The 24,096-nt window shown below is 35.4% G+C and overlaps 1 protein-coding gene across 3 annotated transcripts in view; it reads left to right on the forward strand.

Annotated features, from left to right (window-relative positions):
• LOC127445955 (guanine nucleotide-binding protein G(s) subunit alpha-like) overlaps positions 1-24,096 on the forward strand; it is a 66,095-nt gene that overhangs the window by 20,845 nt on the left and 21,154 nt on the right. For 2 of the 3 annotated variants that reach the window (XM_051706491.1, XM_051706490.1), the window contains exons 2-5: positions 2,487-2,559; positions 7,309-7,363; positions 7,486-7,605; positions 15,147-15,244. In XM_051706491.1, the coding sequence (XP_051562451.1) occupies positions 2,487-2,559; positions 7,309-7,363; positions 7,486-7,605; positions 15,147-15,244 (346 nt within the window). Of the gene's footprint in view, positions 1-2,486; positions 2,560-7,308; positions 7,364-7,485; positions 7,606-15,143; positions 15,245-24,096 lie in introns of all 3 variants that reach the window. The other variant, XM_051706489.1, reaches the window with a different exon arrangement.

The following is a 24,096-nucleotide window of genomic DNA, read 5'->3' on the forward strand; positions in this document are numbered from 1 at the left end:
CATTAATTCCCGTTTGTCATTATGGAAATATTTGGGCTTACCTGATTTGATACGTCACCGCCAAAAAGTTGACCACGTTCACTTCACTTGAATCATGCTATCTCATGGAGATCCTTCACTCCCAAGCACATTTTGTACTGCTTCATATCAACTGACGCTGTATTTTAACGCACACTCTAAAGCACTAAAACCTTTGTAAAGAAGCTTAGTTGTAATGAGTTGAGGATTGTTTACTATGGTTTTGTTTACTCCAGTTTAGACAACATCTTATCATCTTTATAGCTTGTCATGTGCCTCTCTTTGCACATATAGATGGACGTTATTCTGAAATACTGAGATAAACAGTCATTCTAAGTTGTTTTGGGAGTGAGCCTCCTTTTTAGATGTAGCTTGGATGGTAAGATTTTGTCAGTAATAGGAAGCTGTGTCTTTGAAGGCATAAGGTTTTATCTCTTTTCACTTTATTAATGTATGTATGGGCCTAGGACTTGAAGTCAAGCTCTTTATTGTCATTGTAAACAACAAGGTAATTGCAATAATTTAAAATAAAGAAGTAAACATAGATGAATATATATGTATTAAATAAAGGAAACTGAAGAAATATACATACTAATAGTAATTAAGAGTATTATTATATTATTAAGAATGGTTTGCATTGTAGTATTATTGATCTAGCATACTGGGCATCTCCAGAATAACAGTGTAAGAAATTTACACTGACTTATTTGAACATTTCATGGGTGATCCACTGTATTTCTACTCTGAAATACAATTATTAAATGCAATTGAAACAAGTTCATTATATCTAAAAATAAAATAAAATAATAATTCCATATGTTTGGAATATTTATACCCAAGTACCTCTACTCTTATATGATCTGTGGGCATTTCAACTGCATAGGCCTTTCATAGCACGCCATGACGCTGTTTTAACTTAAGTTTTATTTGATTTAATCTCTGTTTAAAGATTACTCTGATAAAAGCCAGTTCTCTCTGTTTAACAGCCTCATTGTTTATCATGGTTCCGATACACACATAGTCTTAAAGTGGCCTATTCTAAATCAAAATAACTTGTTCATCGTTGCGAAGCTCTCTAAATCATAATGTCTGGTGTTTAAGGGAGGAAACGGGTATATTTCTAGAGACCCATTTTTTAAGTGTGTTGTAATGATATATGATTTAGGGATGTCTACCAGTGTAATTGGAGCTCAGAAGTGGAATGCCTGTATGCAAAAAGGCTTTTCTGACACAATTGGAACTTGGTAACATAATATGTGTTGTGATAATGAGGTTCTCATCATATATCTGAACTTGAGGCCCAAATCTGAAGTGTTTCTTGTGTGTAGCTTATTTTTCACAGCCAAAGGGAAATAAGTTAATGCTTTTTATTTTTAGCACTAGAAAATTCAGACCGTTGTGCACTAAATTGTAGAATCCTTTTGATATGTGTACGTTTGACAAATCTGGCTCTGAGAAATGTTATGGAGTTGTAGATACGGTAATGTAATAAGTGGGTGTAAATTATTTTGCTCTGTATTTCACCTGATTTGATGGATAGTTGAGGTTTACTTACAAATGCATCGATCTTTAACATTGGTCAATGAATATGCCAATGAATATAGTGTCTTTTCTGAAATTCTTGTGAAATATGGAAGCAACTGTTCAAAATGAGAACTAGCTTTCCAGTAACGACACATTATATTTATAATAAATTAATGATATTCCATACTGACCAATAAAGGCAAAACACTCAAGGCAAAACTATGCCAACACAGAAAGAGAAAAACAACTTCGAAGTTACTTGGTTTTAGAGTGGATCATTGTCTAAGAGACCTGATTTCCATCATAACTCAATTTTGACAAAATGTGTAGTTTTTTTCTTTTCTTTGCACAGCAGCATTGAAAAGGGTGGGTTTAGGGAGCACAGGTTTATATATGTGTGACATTATTGTGAAGTTTGTTGTCCCTGATAGCACATTTACATCACCCAGACGTCTATTTGATGTGTGTGTTTACATCTGGAAGAAGTATTTTTTTACGTTGTTTGCTCATCTGCAATACGTCTATAAGACGTATGTCAATACGTATGCCTCGGATGTCAGTAAGACATTCAGCAGATGTCTTTGAGATGTTTATCATTTAGAATGTTTGTAAATCTGATCTTTTTAAGATGTTTAACAGATGTTAATTAGATTGTGATGCTTTCCAGATGAAATTATTTAAAATAGACATCCCAGAGGTGTACGTGTGCTATCTGGGGTAGTATTTCTTTAATAATCATACTGCATACACTTTTTTTTGTTTAGATGTCAGGGAACTGTCAGTCATATTTTTTCGTACACAAATTTTCTGCTAGGGGTGCATGTTTAGTTTTTCATTTAAAAGAAATTCTACTGTGAAATCTAATTAATTATTACTGTTGAATCAGGTGATATCTGAACCCACCCACCCCCTTGAGTTATATCTTTCTTTTGCTCGTCTCTTAGGAGCTGGAGAATCGGGGAAGAGCACCATAGTCAAACAGATGCGCATTTTACATGTCAATGGCTTCAATGCTGAGTAAGTACTATTCTCACATCTATGTATTTTGTTGATGTCGCTTAAACCAAACGCAAACTGAAGTAGATTTTCATTCTGTCTGTAAACATGGCTAATAGTGACATATCATTTAAAGTTTAAATGTGCTTCGTTTTCACCCATCATCATGGCTTTTGTTGCATGTTGCATTTTTCTTGAGGTCTTCTTGCTGTAACATTTTTCAGTCTGATAGTCTCAGACTATGTCCACATTAAACCTCAGAGTTCCAGACTAAAAAATTACTATGGGGCCATTGGCTCCTAAACTGAAACATTTTCTTAGTTGCCAAATTACAGATGGTTGTTCAGAAGCAAGTTCGAGAGTCGTAGAAAAGAAAGACAGCTGATAACCAAGCTGATAACCACAACATATTCACAGTTAAGCGCGTAAAAGACATTAAAGATCACATTTTGTACTTAACACTACTGCCCTTCAGAAGCTTCATTACATGTATTTACATATATTCCACACGACAAAATAAGAACTATTTACATATCCTGTTCAAAGGTTGACATCCCCTTGGTTCTTAATATAGTGTGTTGCTATGAATGTTTGCATTTTTGTAATAGTTTTGTTTGAGTCCCTCAGTTGTCCTAAGTGTCAAAAGCTGGATCTCAGCATCATACTGTATAGCCACTGATGGGAAGAACTTGTATGAGTAGATGATGCTGGAAAACCAAAGACTGTGCAGTACCTGGAGGATTTTTCTTAAGAACAGTAGATAGCTTCACTACTCAGGACAAAGCAGGGACTCATGCACGACTATTACAAAAGAAACAAACAGTCATTGATCATCAAGGATGCAACAGACCGTATTAAGAACCAAGGAGATGTAAAAGTTTGAACAATATAATTTGTGTTAATTCAGTTATTAGTTTGACTTGTGGATAGTTGTCAACCGATATATCGCAGAAGCCGATAAATCAGTTTATTACGTTTTCCCATCTGGCCGAATCTCAGCCATTTTTTCCTGTCGAGCGCTCTCTTAATATCTTCCTCTGAAGCACATATCCAATTTGCCAAAATCTAAAATTCAGGATCAGGATAAAAAGTTCCTCTAATTCACAAATCATAATGGTCAGTTCGTGACAGGTGATTCAGCCCATTTAAACTGTCAGGAGATTGCTGCTCGTGCTGGATACGCACAAGTGCTGACTGCAACTTCAAAGTAAAATCGCTTCACATGAGTAAATGTCATATTCACTATGCACTGTATGTACAATGGGTTTGATTCGGCCTTTTGTGAGAAAATGCAATTACTAATGTGCACATGCCATCCATTGTTGCTGGAATACTGTGTGTGTACTGTAATATCCTACTTCCTAATATGTTATCCGTTTTTTCATGTGCAAATTAATTACTAATTAATGACTAAACAGAAGTCAGAAGAAACTGCTATCTACTATGTATATTTTTTTTTTACGTTTTTTAATTTCTTTTTAATTTTAATTTTTTTTTTAGCAATTTTATGTTTATGTTAAACTATATTAGATTGTTTGATATCGGCATTGTATCGACCTATCGTCCAACCTGCTCTTTGGATATCGCCATCGGCCATTAAAAAACCCATATCGGTCGACCACTACTTGTGGAATTTATTCAAAAATCTGTTTTGTCAAATAGCTTCATCAGGGCTGAAACCGCCCCCCCCCCCAAAAAAAAAACAATTGACATTTTTATGATCCCACATTTATTTTTTAATTGTTAAACATCTTGCAGATTCTGCAAGGGTGTGCAAATTGATCAAATCTGAGATCGAATGAAATCCCGGATGTGGTGTGATTTGTTTTTTTCTGGGAATTCAACTCAAACACATTTTGACTTTTAATTATAAACAAGCCGGAAATACTCTGGGAACTCTTATTAGGAAATGTATGCGCTTCCTCTTGCTCCTTGTTGGGAACTCACTGATGCCTGATTCACTCTATGATTCGCTGAGAAAGTGACTCTGATTTAAACTTTTTAACCTGTTTTGTGGATCATTTTGGCTTATTTTTTAAAAAGACCCGGTTCAAAAGAGTCATTTGATCGCCAATCGGACATCATGGCTCATGCATGTTTGCTGTTGCGTGCAGCAAGCTCATCTCAACAAAAAGGGTGAAAAGCGCTGGAAGACACTGGTGCGTGCTTTTAAAGATGTAATTCAATAACTCACAAGATGATATCTTTTTTTAATAATTTTTTAAATATTATATTAATTTTTTTCAGATACATGGTACAAAAAGACACAAATATAGCTGTATAAATCACAAGTCTGTATCTGACAAAACTCCATATGAACGTTCATAATTGTGTCTCCATGACTATATGGCGACTAGATTTTAAATTATTGTCGCAATTATTTTTTGTCGCATTTGCGACCGTTTTAGTCGCAGTCTGGAGCCCTGAACCGGATACATTTGAAAACTGTTTTCGCTTTCCATCCAAATTGCCATTTTCAAATGTTTTCCAAAAGTTGCTTGTCCACATTGAAATGTCTGAAAACGCTTACTGTGCGTGTGAAAAAAACATACGAATGTACGGTCTTAAACGCAATTGTCCTCGTTCTGTTGCCAGACAACAGTTCCCTGTAAACTTCCTGTCACCTTTGAAGGAATGCAGTGTGAAGGTTGTACAAAGCAACATTTATCTTTCACAAAGCTATTAAAGCGGATAGCAGGCACAACAATGCTGCGACAACATGGGCCGCCATCTTGATTGTTTTGGGTTAAATGACTGCATCACATGACAAAAATACATCATTGTTTTCTAATATGTCTGTTTTCCCTGTCCACACTACGACGCAGAGACGGCATTTTTAAATGTATCCACTTGGGAGAGTGTTTTCGAAAAGCTCGGTTTTCCGCTGGACAAAAACACAGTTTCATTGTGGATCGAAGACCAAAACGTATGTTAATGGGTTTTTAAATGAACATTTATTAGTGTGGACATGACCTCAGATCTTTAATATATCTTCAAGATTCAAGAAGATTTTGGTAGAAGCTTTCTTTATGAAATTTTTATGACAAAGGCCATGTATTCACAATCCTTTTGACATGGTAGGACATTTCAGAGCATTGGGTTTCTAACTTTTTGTAGGAATTAATCATTTAAGTCATCATTTTTATATGTATATGTTTCTTACCAGAATGTATCTGTCAGCTGCAGGTGTTTATGTATGACATGCTTTACTTCATATAGCTTTCCTGCTTGTAAAAGTACATTCATTAATGTTGCTCACTATACCTCCTATTATATAAACATGAGTTTCGAATTGCATTATCGCAGTTTGTTGGGTTTGATTAGCAACTGGTCTGAAACCAGTTTTGTGATTACTTAAGAGTTTGAGTTTAAAGTTGATGCTTTAGTAGTGGAGGCTGGTCCTAGGATCAATTTTAGTAGCATTTTTCGGAAATCTTGCCAAGATTTTGAAATTATGGACCACCAGATGTAGACTTGAGTTAAAAACAATGCTAAAATAGGACAAAAACAAATCATTTTATGTGCTGTATTTAATAGTTATAAGTCATAATGAATTGCAATTCCATTTTTTTAGAAAATGGAATTCATTATTCAGAATCCAGGAAAAACTCTGGAAAAACTAAATTAGTAGTGGTAGCGCTGGGTGGTTTGACAGTGGTTTTGTGGTATATACTTCGAAAGATCAAACGGTAAATATTTTGCAGTGCTTTCTATACGGTGGTAGATATATTTGTGCTACTATGAGCAGCATTAATGTACACTTCAGTTGATGGTTCAGATGTGACTCATCCAATCAGAATTTAGATTATGAACTATCTGTTTTATGATATTAGTTTTACTGTTTTGCATCTTTGAGGTTTTAACTCTTGTTACATAATGTGGAACTTGTTCATTTGTGTCCTAGTTTAAAATAAAAAGAGAAAAATGGTCAAATGAGATGAAGTACCTTTAATTTGTAAAGTATTAAATTCTCTGTATTATCCAAAAATAGTCATTTACACGTGGTCATGGAAATAATTTTTTGATCTAAAATTACTCATACCATGATATTGATTTTGCTCATACTGCCCACCCCTAAGCAGTATTAAAGGAATATTCTGGGTTCAATCAAAGTTACGCTCAGTCAACAGCAGTTGTGGCATAATGTTGATTACACAAAAACATTTTTGGCTCGTCCCTCTGGGTTCTAGTAAAGCACTTAGAATGGAAGTGAAAGGGGCCAATCCGTAAACATTAAAATACTCACTGCATCATAAGTATAGCCAAAAGATGCATACAATATGCACGTTAACATGATTTTAGTGTGATAAAATCACTTGCTAACCTTTTCTGTGTGAAGCTATATCCAATTTTACAACTTCGTTGCCATGACGACATAACGGCGTAAACCTTAAAACCCTAAAATGACTGGATTTAAACAACTTTACAGCTGAAATAATACACAAGTTTTAACAGAAGAATTAATGTAAGTGCTTTTATAAATTTATAAGCTTCACATTTCTCCCTTTAAACCCTCCAAATGTTGGCCCCATTCACTTCCATTGTAAGTGCCTCACTGCAACACAGATTTTTGCTTTTTGTTAAAGAAAAAGAGGGATAAGTTAAAATAATTTTTTGTGGTAATCAACATATATGCCACAAGTGCTGTCAATTGAGCTTAACTTATATCGAACCCGGAATATTCCTTTTTAAGTTGTTTAAATTGTGCTGTTTTTACATGTTAGCCAAAAATGAAGTGAACTCTTAACTATGTAAGCGTTTCCTTTACAGAGAGAAAAAACAGAAAATTCAGGACATCAAGAATAATATAAAAGAAGCTATAGAGGTAAGTGTTGGAGTTTTTCGGCTTTAACTTGAAATCTAAACATCCAAAATACTACGAATAGATGTTCTAAAAGAAAGTTGTCACACACTGAAACTCTGTCATTTTTGTTTGTTCATCTACAGACTATTGTGACGGCGATGTCTGCGTTGGCACCTCCAGTCCAGTTAGCCTGTCCAGCAAATCGGTTTCGAATTGATTACATCCTGAATTTAGCCAATCAAAAGGACTTTGAGTTCACATCGGTGAGTAGAAAAGAATTCTGTCATACCATCACCCCCATTTGTTGCCATTAAAGTTTTGTGTACCATTTGAAATGGGGCGATGTCGTTACACTTTTTTTCACTTGGACATACACTACCAGTCAAAAGTTTGGTCACACCTACTCATTGTTTATTATTACTATTTTCTACATTTTAAAATGCCTTAACAAAAGTGCCATAAAAAATTGTGTGAGCGGAGTACGTACACCAAAATATAAGCATACAGTATGCATCACATACACCTAGTCTATGTTCTGAAGATGGGTGTTGTGGATTTCTGTAAAGAATCAACCAACATTCTGTTGAGATAACACTTCAAGTTTGCCTGTGTGCGTTAACTTTCTCCCTGGTTGTAGGACCTTTTGTGCTTTGTGCAATTATATTTAACAGCAATTCTTTGCTTTGGGACAACACATGAATTGAAACCTCACCCCACCTGTGGGAGATGTGTGTGTGTGACACTCGGGTATAATGGTGGGGCGTTTATTACGACTGATTACCAGTAATAACATCTAAACCCTCCCTTAAGAGGGCCTCACCTGAGCCACACACTTTGTCACCCAGGACCTCCCTGCTCCCTCATCACCTAGACAGGTGCTGTGTGTCTGCGGAAAGCGGAGTGGAGAGCCACCCTGACCTGCGCCAATGGGCCTGGTTATGATTTAATTAAAGGTGACTCAAACTTGGTGGCCCTATGCGTTTAAAAATAGAAAAGACAAATGCTTCACCTGCTTATTCAGACTACAGCTTTAAAATAGATGTATAACCAGATAATTAAATATTATATAATACATGATTAAAACTTTTAAGATGTTATTTGGTTATAAATACAATAAATTGGAATTTTTTTTTTTTTAGTGAAAATTGGATGGACTTAAAGTGCATGTCTGTTTAGCAGGATTTCGATGTTGGAACTTTATGTAAAGATTAAAAAAGGTTAGCTCACCCAGGTTTTTTTTTTAATTTATTTTTTTTTAATTTTTTTTTACCAATCCTGCCAATCATGGGTCAATTGAGAATGACTGACCATAAATAGTTCTGTATATAGTAGCTTTGAGATTGTATTTTTGATGCTTTTTAAAATTTTTGGGCATTTTTGCCATTTTTATTAACAGGACCGGCCATCAAAATTGTGTTTTATATGATTTTTCATTTATTTATAGGCCATTTTTGCCATTTTTATTAATAGAACCAGCCATGATACTGTATTTTGCATGATTTTTTATATATATTTGGTCATTTTCCCCATGGTTTATTAACAGAACCGGCCATGAAACTGTATTTTGCATGATTTTTTAAATTTATTTTGGGGGATTTTTGCCATGGTTTTAAAATGGAACCGGGCATGAAATTGTGTTTTATATCATTTTTAATTTATTTTGGGGCATTTTGCCATTTTTATTAACATAACTGTGGAGAGATGACAGGAAAAGATTGGGACAAGATCAGGGTTGGATCGGGAAACCCACCATACCAAAATCAAATTTTATTTTATTTTATTTGGCAGATTCATTTTGGGCTTGGGCTGTGTGATTCAGTAGTTGGGATGAGTTTTAGTTGAACATCATCTGTTATACTTTGAGTGAAGGAAGTAGATGTAGTTTTAGCATTACTATAAAGAAGACACTGCCCCACCCGCTCGTTCGCTCTCTCTCTCTCGCCCGCCCTTCCTCAGTGGCCCCAGGGCCCGCTGAGAACCAGTCTAACTGGTTGGTTGTGTGGCAAGAGAGAGACAAAAATAAAAAGCAAACGCAATTATTGACATTTATAGCGTAGTCATGTCACTTTAGAATATAAAGACTCATTGAAGTTTACAGACAACTATTTCAGGACTGTTGCATGACTGAGCCTAACTATTTCCATTAAGTATAAACTCTGATAAGTTAACGTAAGTTGTTTGTTGGTTGTGAAGCTATCAAGCTAAAAAGTGGCAAACAGTATTACCATAACAAATTTTTAGCAGAAAGAGAGAGTGAGTGACAGATTTGGACAAGAAATGGGGAAAAAAAGCACACGACAGGCCTGAGCGTTACCCTACACTTGAAATACCGTAAACTAAGGCTGGGATAAAAGTACATGTATTTTTCAGCTTTTTGAATATATAGATAATATAGTAATTTAATAGCATTCTGAGATTATATTCTTCTCACGACAATTGTACAGAGCGGTTATCTGAGTTACTGTAGACTTTGTCAGTTCGAACCAGTCTGGCCATTTTCTGTTGACCTCTCTCATCAACAATGCATTTCCATCCACAGAACTGCTGCTCACTGAATGTTTTTTGTTTTTGGCACAATTCAGAGTAAATTCTAGAGACTGTTGTGCGTGAAAATCCCAGGAGATCAGCAGTTACAGAAATACTAAAACCAGCCCTTCTGGCACCAACAATCATGCCACGGTCCAAATCATTGAGATCAACTTTATCCACTTTCTGATGGATGATGTGAACATTAACTGAAGCTCCTGACCCATATCTGCATGATTTTATGCACTGCACTACTGCCACATGATTGGCTGATTAGATGATTAAATGGATGATTGTTTACGATAACTCAGATAACCGCTCTTTACAATTGTGGTGAGAAGAATATAATCTCAGAATGCTATTCTGAGATGTGGGTTGGCGCTGTTATGGTGGCATGTGGGGGACGTACACAGTATTAGGCAGGTGGTTTTAAAAATCAGTGTTTTCCAATTACATTCAAAATTATTAATGTATGAAACAAGTAAAAAAAAAAAATCGTGACCTTTTTTGTACGATTTTTTTAACGCATGAAAGAATGATATTTAATCGTTTTCACTTATATCCACCGTAATAACAATACATATTAATAAACAGCAATATTTACCAACATATATTTTTGTTAAATCTATGAAAAAAAATTCTTGCGGAGACTTCCGTCAACATTTTTGAGTGCTGTTTCTCATGAATTGTTGAATCTGACTTTAGTAGATTCTTTGTTTGAACTGATTCATGTAAATTAATTAAACTCATTAACTCTAACACGTTTTTTTTCTCATTTTAAATCAGAAATGATATTAATTTCATACAAAACAAGGAAGGCTCACAAAACTTCTCTAATGGCATTTTAAGGAAACTCGGTCAAATAAAAAGTGCCGTGGTATTTAAAAATCATTGTTATATTTACGACGATGCATAATGTTATATCGCAAAATGATCATGATTATGTTGTGAATAATCATGAATGTTGTTTAGGTTTTTTAATAGCACCATACCATGATGATCAAGCTAATCACAAAACACCGTTGTCCCATGTACATTGTTTGTTACTGATGTCACTGATGTTTTTAATAGTGTCTATTCCTGAATTTTCAGTATTTATAGAATATTCTATAAATGCTGTTTATTGTAGGTCCAGTCAGTACTTTGGTAGTACACGTGTGTGTTTACATCTGGAAAACATATTTTTAACGTTGTTTGCTCATCTGCAATACGTCTATTAGATATGTATTGGATACAAGTATGTATAGGGTGTCAATAAGACATTTATCAGATGTCTTTGAGATGTTTATGATTTAGAATGTTTGTAAATCTTTTTTATTATTTTTTTTATTTTCTCACCAATTTGGAATTCCCAATGCGCTCTAAGTCCTCATTGTGGCGTACTGACTCGCCTCAATCCGGGTGGCGGAGGACGAATCTCAGTTGCCTACGCGTCTGAGACCGTCAATCCGTGCATCTCATCACGTGGCTTGTTGAGCGCGTTACCGTGGAGAAGTAGCGTATGTGGAGACTTCACGCTATTCTCCGCGGCATCCACGCACAACTCGCCACGAGAACCACACATTATAGTGACCACGAGGAGGTTACCCCATGTGACTCTACCCTCACTAGCAACCGGGCCAATTTGGTTGCTTAGGAGACGTGGCTGGAGTCACTCAGCACGCCCTAGATTCGAACTCACGACTCCAGGAGTGGTAGTCAGCGTCAATACTCGCTGGGCTATCCAGGCGCCCAAATCTGATCTTTTTAAGATGTTTAGCAGATGTTAATGAGATTGTGATGCTTTCCAGATTAAAAGATCTAAAACAGACATCTCTGAGATGTATGTGTGCTATCTGGGTAGTGGTATTCTTGATTTTTCAGGTTTAATAGGATTTGTTTGGACTTACATTATATTAACAAAACTTTAATGTATAGTGATAATAGTAATATGTAAATATTGTTTCATGTTGGTTTTGCCTGTAAGTGTTGAACCTTTTCAGCAAAATGGCAAGGTCATTATCAGATCTTTTGTAAGCAAAATAAGAAAATATATATATTCCTCTCGAACTTGTTTTATTTAGCCTATATAATTAATCATAATATATACTATATTTGCTTATATATTAGTATATCTAAGACATGCCTCACACCACCACTACCTGTTGATTGTTATGATACAAAAATGTAGATACCCATAAATAGATTTTAAGATAAGAGCAAAAGGAGTTGATGCTGTGATTCTCAAGCATGCGGCTCTTGTCCTACACATTTAACAGCATAGTGGCACTTTGAGATATAAAGGGGCCAAGCCAAAGTAAACGCTACCAGTGAATGTTTCTCAACACAACAACAAGGATCAAGTGAGCCAGGAGTGGTGTCCCTCTGTTCTCTCATGCACCCTGTAAATTGTTATCTGCTCCGATTCACCTTTCGTGGCACCATCAATGCTATATATTAACAGCTTTGCAGGAGAGGACGATTCTGTCTGCATCCCGCTTCGTGTAGTTTTAGCCTGGATTGGAAGTTTTTCATTTCAAACGCGCACTCATGCTTAACTGCGTCTAGATTGCAGTGGCGGTCAGAATCGCTTCGTTCTGTCTCAAACTTGCATTTTTGTGAAAAGCATGTTGTCTGCAAGAAGGAGAGAAGTGTAAGTGTCCACTAGTGATGATAATATTGTAAAATAGCATTTAAAAAATAACAATGTCGATGCATTATCCATAACTATTTATAGCCTTGAGATAAAAACATAGAAAGTAATTAAAAAAAAATGGATGAACTAAAAAGCATGATATGAAAATTAGCACTTTGGCTAACAGCACACTGTATCTAGATTAATAAGCACAATTTGGACTTGAAACAGATTAAAAGGATAGGTCATCCAATAATAAAAATTATGTCATCTTTTAGACATGTTGTTCCATGTTGTTTTCTTCCTTCCAATGAACACAAAAGAAGATACTAGGCAGAATGTTAGCCTCAGTCTTCATTCACTTTAATTGTATTGAAAAAGATTCAGTTGAAAGTGATGGTGATTACGGCTTAATTATTTTTTTCTTCAGAATTTTCATTTTGGATCAACTATCCCTTTTAAATATGCACTTCAAAGTAATATTTGTAAAAACTGTTTTAACGTTTTCAAGTAATGAATAAGAATGTACACAGCTCTTCTGATGTTTCATGCACACTACAAGTATGTTTGAAAAGCTCTTTAAAAGGGAAAGTGCCTGTTAAAGGCTGGATCACTATCCCTTTAAATTAGTGCTAGATAAAAGTTTTAAATAGTCTTAAATAGGCTGTAAACAAGAGCTCACAGTTACATAAACAATATTGTCCGATACTCATAAATTAAAACAATCACTTATACAGGTGATAACTGATATGGTTGTAATATATCATCCATCCCTCGTATACTTGGAAGGCATCTTTTTTCTTTTTTAACTTTTTGTGTCTGATGTACTCTTATAATTACTCTTAATTACGTTTGTTTCCTCGTAAACTTTTAAGATTATTTGGTGCGGCATTATAAATTGCTGACATAAAAAACTCCCTAATTCCTTGGTCCAAATACTAAAAATCCAAGATCAAACATGCATTCCTGGTTTCGTAGATGCACTAACATCCAGAATCTATCATGGACCAATCTGTTGGTGCCGTTCTTGATTTTATACAGGCTAGCATGCACGAAGACTTGGCACAAATCAAACAAGCATGCCAAAGTCTTAACTAGGGCTGCAACTAACGATTATTTTGATAATCGGTTAATCTAACGATTATTAGAACGATTATTCGACTATTTGGCGATTATTGCAATGATTAATCATTAGCTCTTAACCGATTATTCAGCTTGTGCCCCGACTTAAAAGGTTGTATTAAATGTGCTTACTAACAATAAAGAGGACAAAATCATCTTTTAAAAATACCTCTAAATGACATTCACTGAATTAAAGGGGAAAAAAAAAAACTTAAATTTAATTCAGTAAAGAAGTTCACTATAAAAATCCTATTATCAAGTGTTTTTGTCTTGTTTTCCATTTAAAATTGTCTAAAAATCCTTAAAACAAGATCCATTTACTTGAGAAGCAACATATAAGATATTTAGACTTGCTTTAAGAGAATGCATCTTAAATATAAGTGGATTTTGTATATAAGTGAATTTGTTCACTTGGTTATACTTCTGCGAGTGCAGTAAAGACCAAATACACTTATATTCAAGATCTATTCTCTAAAAGCAAGTATAAATATCTTATATGCTGCTTCTCAGGTGAATGCATCTTTTTTAAAGGATTTTTAGATATTTTAAAATATTTGTATTTTTTATATTATATTCAACACTCAAATGTACATTGTTTTAAAGGAGTTTTAGATATTTATATTGGAAAACAAGCCAAAAAAACAAATCAAAAACGTATTTTGTTTCAGTGTATAATGGGGCGAAGACTACGCGCTTTCACCTTTCTGTTCATTTCAATCCATCTTTAATTCACAAAATAACAAACAACAAACTCTCTCTTATTAATAAAGCTGCGTATTGCCAATTTTCTTCACGATAAGAAATGCACAGTGACACATATTATGGTTCAATAAGTTGCGAGCCATCACGTTATAATCTAGCTGCATTAAGCGTGCGCTCGATGGACGAGCGTCCCCGCGACAGAGTGTGCATCAGCCGGGTGCAGTTTCAATCTCTTCCCCCTTAGATCGGGACATTCGTGCAACTCATGGAAGACGCACTGACCACACAGAGAAATGCCAGTTTCAGAGTTTGTAGTTATTTACATGATCTGCTTCCGTATTATTTGAACTTTAATAAAGCTGTAACGCATGAAATATAACTGAATTTAAGATGTAACGCCGGGGTGTTTCCTTTAAAGATCTCCAGCTCTGCTCATTCCACAACGAAAGTGTTTCTGTATTTACTTATTTGGTATTTTTGCATTATAATTCCCACATACTTTGCGATCTACATCACCTGAAGCTGTTTGGAAAGTTTAGAGTGTGTCTGGACTGTAAGATGTGCAATTTCTCTCCTCAGTCAGGCGCGAACTGCAGTGCTGCTCTTGTGTGTCATCATTAGAGTTTAATTGATCTCATGTTATGTTAAATGAGATCAAACGACTATTCGACAACAAAAATTGTCTAATTTTTTTTTTTTTTATTGTCTACATTGTCGATAACGCCGCTAACCGTTTCAGCCCTAGTCTTTACCCAGCCAAACTATAGAGTTGTAAAGATTTGTTTGGATTCCAACAGCTACTTTATGGGTTTGTCCCTCTTCCACTTGTCTTCCCAGCAGGAATTTTATGAACACACAAAGACCCTTTGGCAGGATGAAGGAGTGAGAGCTTGCTTCGAAAGATCCAATGAGTACCAACTGATCGACTGCGCACAGTAGTGAGTATTCTGTTGAACGCACATCCATTAATACCTCTCTTTTACAAACTTGCACATGTACTGTATACTACCAGTCAACAGTTTGGATATACCGACTGATTCTTTATTATTGCTATTTTCCACATTTTAGAATAATAGTAAAGCCATCAAAAATATGAAATCACACAGTTGGAAATATCTGAATTTTTATGGTGACCAAAAAAAGTTACATCAAAAAATGAAAAATATTTTGGCTTATTCAAAGTAGCCACCCTTTGTCAGCGCAACAGTCTCTTTCAGAATAAATAATCCCATTTATTTTCTCCATAGGTGTATAGATTTTAAAGACAGGCCTACCGTGAGTTGATAATTGATGGTGTATGCTTCTGTTGAAGCCATCAGTCTGCGTAATTTTCATCTTTATTAAAAAAAAGTTTCATAGTGGAATTCCTGTTGAAGAACTACATTACCCATGATCCCATGAAGGAAAACGATTCACCAATCAGAGAATCTAACAAAGCTCGCCAAATGAGCTCTGCAGCGACCACCCACTTCCATGACGCACTGTGAATAACACAGTCAAGTCGGTCTCCTTACACTCTTAAACTACTTGTATATTTGTATACACTGGTGGCCAAAAGTTTGGAATAATGTACAGATTTTGCTCTTATGGAAAGAAATTGGTACTTTTATTCACCAAAGTTGCATTCAGCTGATCAATAGTCAGGACATTAATAATGTGAAAAAATACTATTACAATTTAATACAACTTAAACTACTTCAAAGAGTTCTCATCAAAAAATCCTCCATGTGCAGCAATGACAGCTTTGCAGATCCTTGGCATTCTAGCTGTCAGTTTGTCCAGATACTCAGGTGACATTTCACCCCACGCTTCCTGTAGCACTTGCCATAGAGGTGGCTGTCTTGTCGGGCACTTCTCACACACCTTACAGTCTAGCTGATCCCACAAAAGCTCAGTGGGGTTGAGATCCATAACACTCTTTTCCAATTATCTGTTGTTCAATGTCTGTGTTTCTTTGCCCACTCACACCTTTTTCTTTTTGTTTTTCTGTTTCAAAAGTGGCTTTTTCTTTGCAATTCTTCCCATAAGTCCTGCACCCCTGAGTCTTCTCTTTACTGTTGTACATGAAACTGGTGTTGAGCGGGTAGAATTCAATGAAGCTGTCAGCTGAGGACATGTGAGGCATCTATTTCTCAAACTAGAGACTCTGATGTACTTACCCTCTTGTTTAGTTGTACATTTGGCCTTCCACATCTCTTTCTGTCCTTGTTAGAGCCAGTTGTCCTTTGTCTTTGAAGAATGTATTGTACACCTTTGTATGAAATCTTCAGTTTTTTTTTTGGCAATTTCAAGCATTGTATAGCCTTCATTCCTCAAAACAATGATTGACTGAGTTTCTAAAGAAAGCTGTTTCTTTTTTGCCATTTTTGACCTAATATTGACCATAAGACATGCCAGTCTATTGCATATTGTGGTAACTCAAAAACAAACACAAAGATGATGTTAAGCTTCATTTTACGAACCAAATACCTTTCAGCTGTGTTTGATATAATGGCAAGTGATTTTCTAGTAACAAATTAGCAATTTATCATGATTACTCAAGGATAAGGTGTTGGAGTGATGGCTGCTGGAAATGGGGCCTGTCTAGATTTGATCAAAAATGACTTTTTTCAAATAGTGATTGTGCCGTTTTTTTACATCAGTAATGTCCTGACTATACTTTGTGATCAGTTGAATGCCACTTTGGTGAATTAAAGTACCAATTTCCTTCCGAAACAGCAAAATCTGTACATTATTCCAAACCTTTGGCCACCAGTGTATATCTGAATATTTTGCAATCACCTTAAAATATATGGGTTCTGTTTTTATAGTCAATAAATGAATAGTTCTAAATTTCTCCTTCATTTTTAAGTTCAGTTGTGTCATTTGCAATGCTTCATGGAATTGTAGTTGTTCCCCTCTTTGAAGACTTCAAGTACACCGTCTTGTATCTTTGTTAATTTTGAAAAAGGTTTTGGCTTCAAATCAAAGGTTGTAATGTTGTGATTCACCTCGGAGCTGGTTGATTTGGTTCAAGGCTTAAAACTCTTTATGAAGAATTTTATGAAATCCCTATGGAAAAAATGAATGGGGAAAAATACTTACGGAACGCTGAAAAAGTGGACGAGCACTGTTGAGTTCCCATGTATGCCGGGCACTTGTTGGCTGCTTTCCTTCACTATCTGGTCTAATTCAAAAAAAAGAGAAAAATATAGTTTTGTAAAGAAATTCATTAGTAGGCAAAATGTATATTTGCCTACAAAATTAATGTCAAGCTTGAAAACAATTCCTAAGATCTTGAGAAACAAATATTCAGTCAATTGTGTCCAAACTTCTGACTTGTTTAAATGCACAAGTTTGATGGCCTCTACATACTCCTTGTTCCAAGCTTTTGAATGCTGGTTTTGAATAATATTGTTGAAACCTGTTTTTTATAGTCCAAAATACTTGGTGGTTGTTCTTTACAGTTATAATGAATGTGATTTTGACCAAGCTGATTTGCATTGCAAAGTTCTTCTGTTCATTGGTCAAATTGGTCACGCTCGGCTTGTGCTAGATCTGTTGTTTGTCTGACAGTCTTCGTATGTGTGGCATGTATTGGTCTGATTTGTGCACTTGTGAGGGAGAGAGATGGATAATAAGATGCAGGGCTCCAGACTGCTACTAAAATGGTCGCAAATGCGACCAAAAATAATTGATTGCGACAATAATTTAAAATCTAGTCGCCATTGGCGACAGTCAGGTTGTGTGCGTTCATATGCGGTTTCATCAGATATCATCTTGTGAGTTATTGAATACATCTTTAGGGCACGCGCCACCAGTGTCTCACGCCACTTTTCACCCGTTCTGTTGTGATGAGCTCGCTGCACCACATGCAACAACAAACCCAGTGCGAGAGAGTAGTGACCAAATGACTCTTTTGAACCGGGTCTTTTTCATGAATCACCTGAAAAGAACTGAGGGTGTGAACTCAGGAGCTCAGGTTAGCAATTTGAATCAGAGTCACTTTCTCAGCGAATCATCCATCAGTGTTTTCACAACGGGGAGGGCAGACATTTCAAAATAGGAGTCCCTTGTGTGTTTCGGGCTTATATATATATATATATATAATATAAAAAGCTAGATATATATGAGATCCAGCATTTGACACTCAGGACAATTGAGGGACTAATACACAACTATTACACAAGGTGCAAACATTCATTGATGCTCAAGAAGACAACACACTATGCATACTATGCTTTATGTAAATATCTGCTTATGTAGATTCTGAAGGGCTGTACTAAATAATTTCTTTTTTTTTTTTTATCTCTTATATTTGTATAAATTATGAAAGAGGTGTGAACGTTGATGAGACAAAACGGATGCATTTTCTCAACTATATATACTGTTTATTAAACCTCTGATTAATGGGTTATTATCAGCTGTCTTTTCACAACAGTCTAAATCGAGCAACTATATGATTTGGTGACTAAATACAGGCATTTATCTCCTTAATGTTTCAGTTAATTATTTTTTTTTAGTCTGGTTCCCTGAGATGAGGGCAAAAGTGATGGAAAGATGTGTTGAAAAATACTTAATGATAAGAATGTTTGAAAGGTTTCCTGCTTTGCGGTGCATATGAGTGTACGTTTGCGTTTGTCCTCTTCCACAGCCACTGGTGGTTGTTGGGGATCAGACACTTGGCTGAGCCGTTTAGACCGGAAGTGGCCCCCCTGCTCCTCCGTTCTGCACGCTTATGTAAACGTAGAGCAGAGAGAGAGAGAGAGAGCTATTTTTAACTCACTGGTTCACTGGCAGCAGAAGGAGACAGTTTGAGAGAGAGGGAATCGGCAAATATCGCAAATAATTAATCTCTCCTATGAAGGACAATAATTACCTTGAAATAATGGCTACTTGCGAGTGTTTGGAAGGGAACTCCAACCTGCCCAATTACTGAAGAGAGGCAGAAGAAAAGGACGGTGTTGTTTCAAGATCGCATACGCGCATACACACGTTCAACAAGAGATGCTTGCTCGTCCCATTACGAGCTCATTTTCATGTTTTCAAGGCTCTTCCTGTCACATGGCCAGGTGTCCATATTGAATGTGTGCGTGTGTGCAAGCATTCGTGTTTTCATTCATCTTTGTTTCTTTGGAGAAAGCCGCGGCAGTTTTCTGGGCTCAATAACGTTATCATTGATGCAGAGACAAACAATGTGGCTACACAAAGCAAGAAAAGAATTCTGTCATATTGCTGTTTGTTTGTGTTCATCTCTTAACTTTTTTTTCTCTCTAGTTCTTCCTGCCTCTGCTTGTAGTGTTACTGCAGTGATAGAAAATGGCTGAGATGGTCATAATGCAAAGAAATAAGAATGAGAAATAGCCTAAATTCATTGGGGTTATGTTGTTTTCTGAGAAAATGGACAATATTTTCTATGACTTTTTATATTTTTGTAAACCAGAGTAACATTGCATTCTTTTGTGTTTACGTTACACAAATTCAGTGCATGGAGAAAAATGAAGAAATGTTTCATTAGGATTATGATGTTTTCAGAGAAAGTATCTGTGTGTGTGATAATGGAAGAATTGACAATATATTCTTTAAGCTTCTTGTATTTTCAAAAATCATAGAAACATGGAAACATAATGCAGTAATGCTGTTGTTCATTCTACAACTTTTTTTTTCATCTCATGACTAGTTCTTAGTAGCATCACTTCAGTGACAAAAACTAGTCGTTTCGTAAAGAACGAATGAAAAAATATACATTTCATTAGGATTATGATGTTTACAGAGCAAGCGTGTGGTGTGATACCAAAAAAAGTTTATAATATTTTCTGCAAACGATTTATTTTTTTCGTAAACCAGAGGAACATTGCGTTTGTTCACATCTCATAAAAGTTTTTTTTATTGTGCTATTTTCATAGAAAGTAGGTCTGCATTTTCGTAAACCAGAGAAATGTTGCTTTTCTTCTTTTTCACGTATTGTAAACATTAATCCAATGCATGCGAAAAATAGATGTAATACCGAATTTGTTTTTTGGTTTTCGCAAATTAGACAAACGTTCTTGATTTTCCATGTTCCATAAACGTAAATCCAGTGCATTGAGAAAAACATTTCCATTAGTTTTACTGTGTGTAACCAAAAAAACTACAAAAAAATTTTACAAACTGAAAAAAAATAAATAGTATAAATATTTTCATAGATCAGAGAAACGTTGCGTTCCTGCTCGTTCACGTTTTGTAAATGTAAATTCAGTGCGTGCAGAAAAAAATAAAGAATAAACTGTTTTCTTAGAAAGCATTTAAGATTTTCTACGAACTTACTATATTTTTGTAACCAAATACATTTTTCATTCCTGCTTGTTCACGTTTCGGAAACTAAAATCCAATGCATGGGGAAAGTGGGGGAAAGTAATTGTAGAAAAATTAACAATGTTCTCAAACGTTATTTCATTAAATCAGAAAAAGTTTCATGTGTGTTTCGTAAACGAAAATTCAGTGCATGGAGAAGAACAAATTCATGAGTGTTATGCTGTTGTCAGAGAGAAAAAAAAAGTCTGAATGTAATACCGAAAGATTTTACTAAATTTTCAACAAGCATTTTTTTTTTTTTTTAAGTTTTTAAATATTTCAGCTAAACAGATAGGGCTGGGAATTGACCCTTCGCTAAGCTCCGCTTGGTTACGGTTGCTCGCTCTGACAAGCTCTGCAGAACTCCCCATTGGAATGAATGGGTGATTGCAGTGAACAGCGTGGTTTTTGGCATAAACGGAATGGATAATATTATTATGTGGGCTGGAATGAAGAGTGACGTAATACATATTTATCTGACGGTTTTGTAAAATAAATTGTTAAATTACATAGTAATTTGTTTGAAAACTGTGTAGACTGTAGATCAGAATTGAGGCAAAAGATTAGTCACTTGAAAAGAGAAAAGCGTAACTTAATAGCGATTACAAACCTCATAACATTAGTGTAAGTAAAAATAACTGCTTATAACGTCTCATAATACACTCATTTTGATGCTGTGAACTCTTTATTTACCATCACCTGTACTAAGACCTGAATCAATACCTAAATAAATTAATGTTAATTTATTAGCTTTAATTTACCTTGGAGCAAATTCAGGGTGTCTTCGCTGATGTTATACGTTAATTTGGGAATGAGGAATGACACTTTAATCTATAGGATGCTCTTCTCAATATTTATTTAAAAAAAAAAATTGTACAAAGAAAAAAACACTGCGTGTATATTAGGGGTGAAACGGTTCGAATTTCTCATGGTTCGGTTTGTACCACTGTTGTAGGGTCACGGTTTTGGTACAGTTCGGTATTTGCTTTGTTCAGAAAAAAAAATATTACTGCCAAATCCAAAGAATAATCAATTTGGTAAACACTTCAACAGGTTTACCCACAAATAACAATCATTGTTTTAACCATGGTATTTGTAGTAAAATCATAGTAACCACAATATAAACATGGTTACTGTCATGGTTAAAATATATAGTAAAATCATGGGTACTATATAGAAACTACAGTATTACTGTTATAAAACCATGGTTAATTGTATCAAAACCATGATTTCTGCTCAGAAAACCATGGTGACAGCAGTCATGGTTACTACAATATTACTCTAGTAAAATCGTGGTTCATTTTTGTCAGGGTCCTTTACTAAAAAAAACATTTTCTCTAATTACTAAATCAACATTTACTTAATACCTGCACTAATACTCTACATACATCAACATAAAGTGCACTTAAAATTCATCATATATTCAATATTCGGAAGCTGTATATCACTTTAAAAGGAATAACCTTGCTATTAAAATGCATAGGAGAAGGGATGTTGTGATAATGCTGCTCGAGTATTTTAATAATACATGGAAATTCCACATGAACACCCCAAGCGCTTTAGTTATTGTTTCATGTGTACGAATTAGCACGGAGTGTCTGCTTAAAAACGGAAGGTTTCGGCTCACCTGCGGCTCTTTCCCTGGGGTGATGTCGGCGTAAAAGATTAATCATGTATCTATATGCATTACTATAAGGGCATCTTAATGGCATTAGTCAACGCACATTATTGATGCTTGCGATAGTTTACAGCCGCACAAGGAAACAGGAAGAACTTGCATGCACGTTAAAAAAAAAAAACAAAAAAAAAACAAACCCTCATGCGCATTATTGACACATATTACCAGTATACTCGTGTTGAGCAATGTCTGCAAACAGTGCCCGTTTTTTAAACTTCTTTGGACCATTGCTGTTGTAATTGACTGCAAAAAGAAAATGTTCCTAGAAAGGAGAAATGCAAGGGGCTTCTCTATCAGCGGCTCGTTTTCTCTACTTGCCATTTTCAACACGCAACGCGTGCAGAACAGTGATGTCATCAAGTTGACCCACGTGAAACACAGGCGGAGAATATCCATCTACAGATCCATTCAGGTGCATTAGCGGAGGTTTTAACCGTGCCTGTCTGTTTGACGCTTTTTCTTCTTCACCAAACCTTGTGCTCCAGATGCGTCATTAAACTTGAGGTGAACCGACCGTGGTGCCAGTGCTTCCCGAACCGTTGGTAGCGAACCGTACGGTTCGTTTTTTTTTTTACCGAGAACCGTTACACTCCTAGTGTATATGTTCTCTAGGTACCTCGTGCCACTATTACAAGTGATTGTGCAACAACGTTTAAACATTTTTTGGGTTTAATTTAGATAAAATCCCTCTTAAAACTGCTCAAACACATTACTCCTATAGGCTCTCATTGTAAAAAAAAAAAAGCAAGCACTTGTCGAGAAATGGTGGCGGGGCAACAGTTGCTAAGACAGGTTTGGTCAGAGACGCTTTTAAGGTGGGGCTTAGCGAAGGGTCAATTGCCACAGACTTCCCGATTCGATATTACAACATATTTAGTAGCCAATTTAATATATATTGCGATTTGTGAAGTATTGCGATTCTATGGAATTTTCAACAAGCTTTTTTTCTACAAGTTTTAAAATATTTCCGTAAACCAGATAGGGCTGGGAATTGCCACAGACCTCTCAATTCAATATTACAGTGATATTTAGTAGCCAAGTTAATATACAGTATATTGCAATTTTAAAGTACTGCAATTCTACGAAATTTTCAACAAGCTTATTTTCTACAAGTTTTTAAATATTTCAGCTAACCAGATAAGGCTGGGAATTGCCCAATTCGATATTACTGCATATTTAGTTGCCGACTTAATATATATTGTGATTTTTAAAGTATTGCGTTTCTGTAAGTATTGCGATTTGATGTTACAAAATATTTAGCTGTGGTAACCCCCTATTTGGCTCAAGTAAACTGAACATAATTTTTTAAGTAACGTTAACTAGTTAAAAGTAAGCATAACTCATCTATGATTAAAGTATCGTTGCTTTTATTTAAATTGGGTTATAACATGTCATATACAGAAAGATATGAGGGATAAGGGAAATTATGACTAGACTCTAAGTTAGCCATATGGTACACTGGACTCTACTCAGTACTTCATAGTGCACATAAATCTGCCCTTTGTAAAGTACAATTGAGTAAAGAAGAATGGCTTAAACTAAACAGGCTCCAGTTTCACCAGAGGTAACACTTATCACCCTCACGGTGACTTAACAAACATCTCAATTATCAACCAGCTACAACAAAACAACAACAATAGCCATAAGAATTAAAACTAAATAAATTTTTAAATAAAAAACTATTATTTCACTACATAAGTTACCTTGTTTTGACCAAACGCTATATTCAAGCGCAAGGGTTTATGGGTATTCCACACAGCTGCAATTTTGTACTTGGTAATTTTAAGTTAGTAGTACTTG

Source organism: Myxocyprinus asiaticus, chromosome 9, assembly GCF_019703515.2.
Source record: "Myxocyprinus asiaticus isolate MX2 ecotype Aquarium Trade chromosome 9, UBuf_Myxa_2, whole genome shotgun sequence".
NCBI lineage: Eukaryota > Metazoa > Chordata > Actinopteri > Cypriniformes > Catostomidae > Myxocyprinus > Myxocyprinus asiaticus.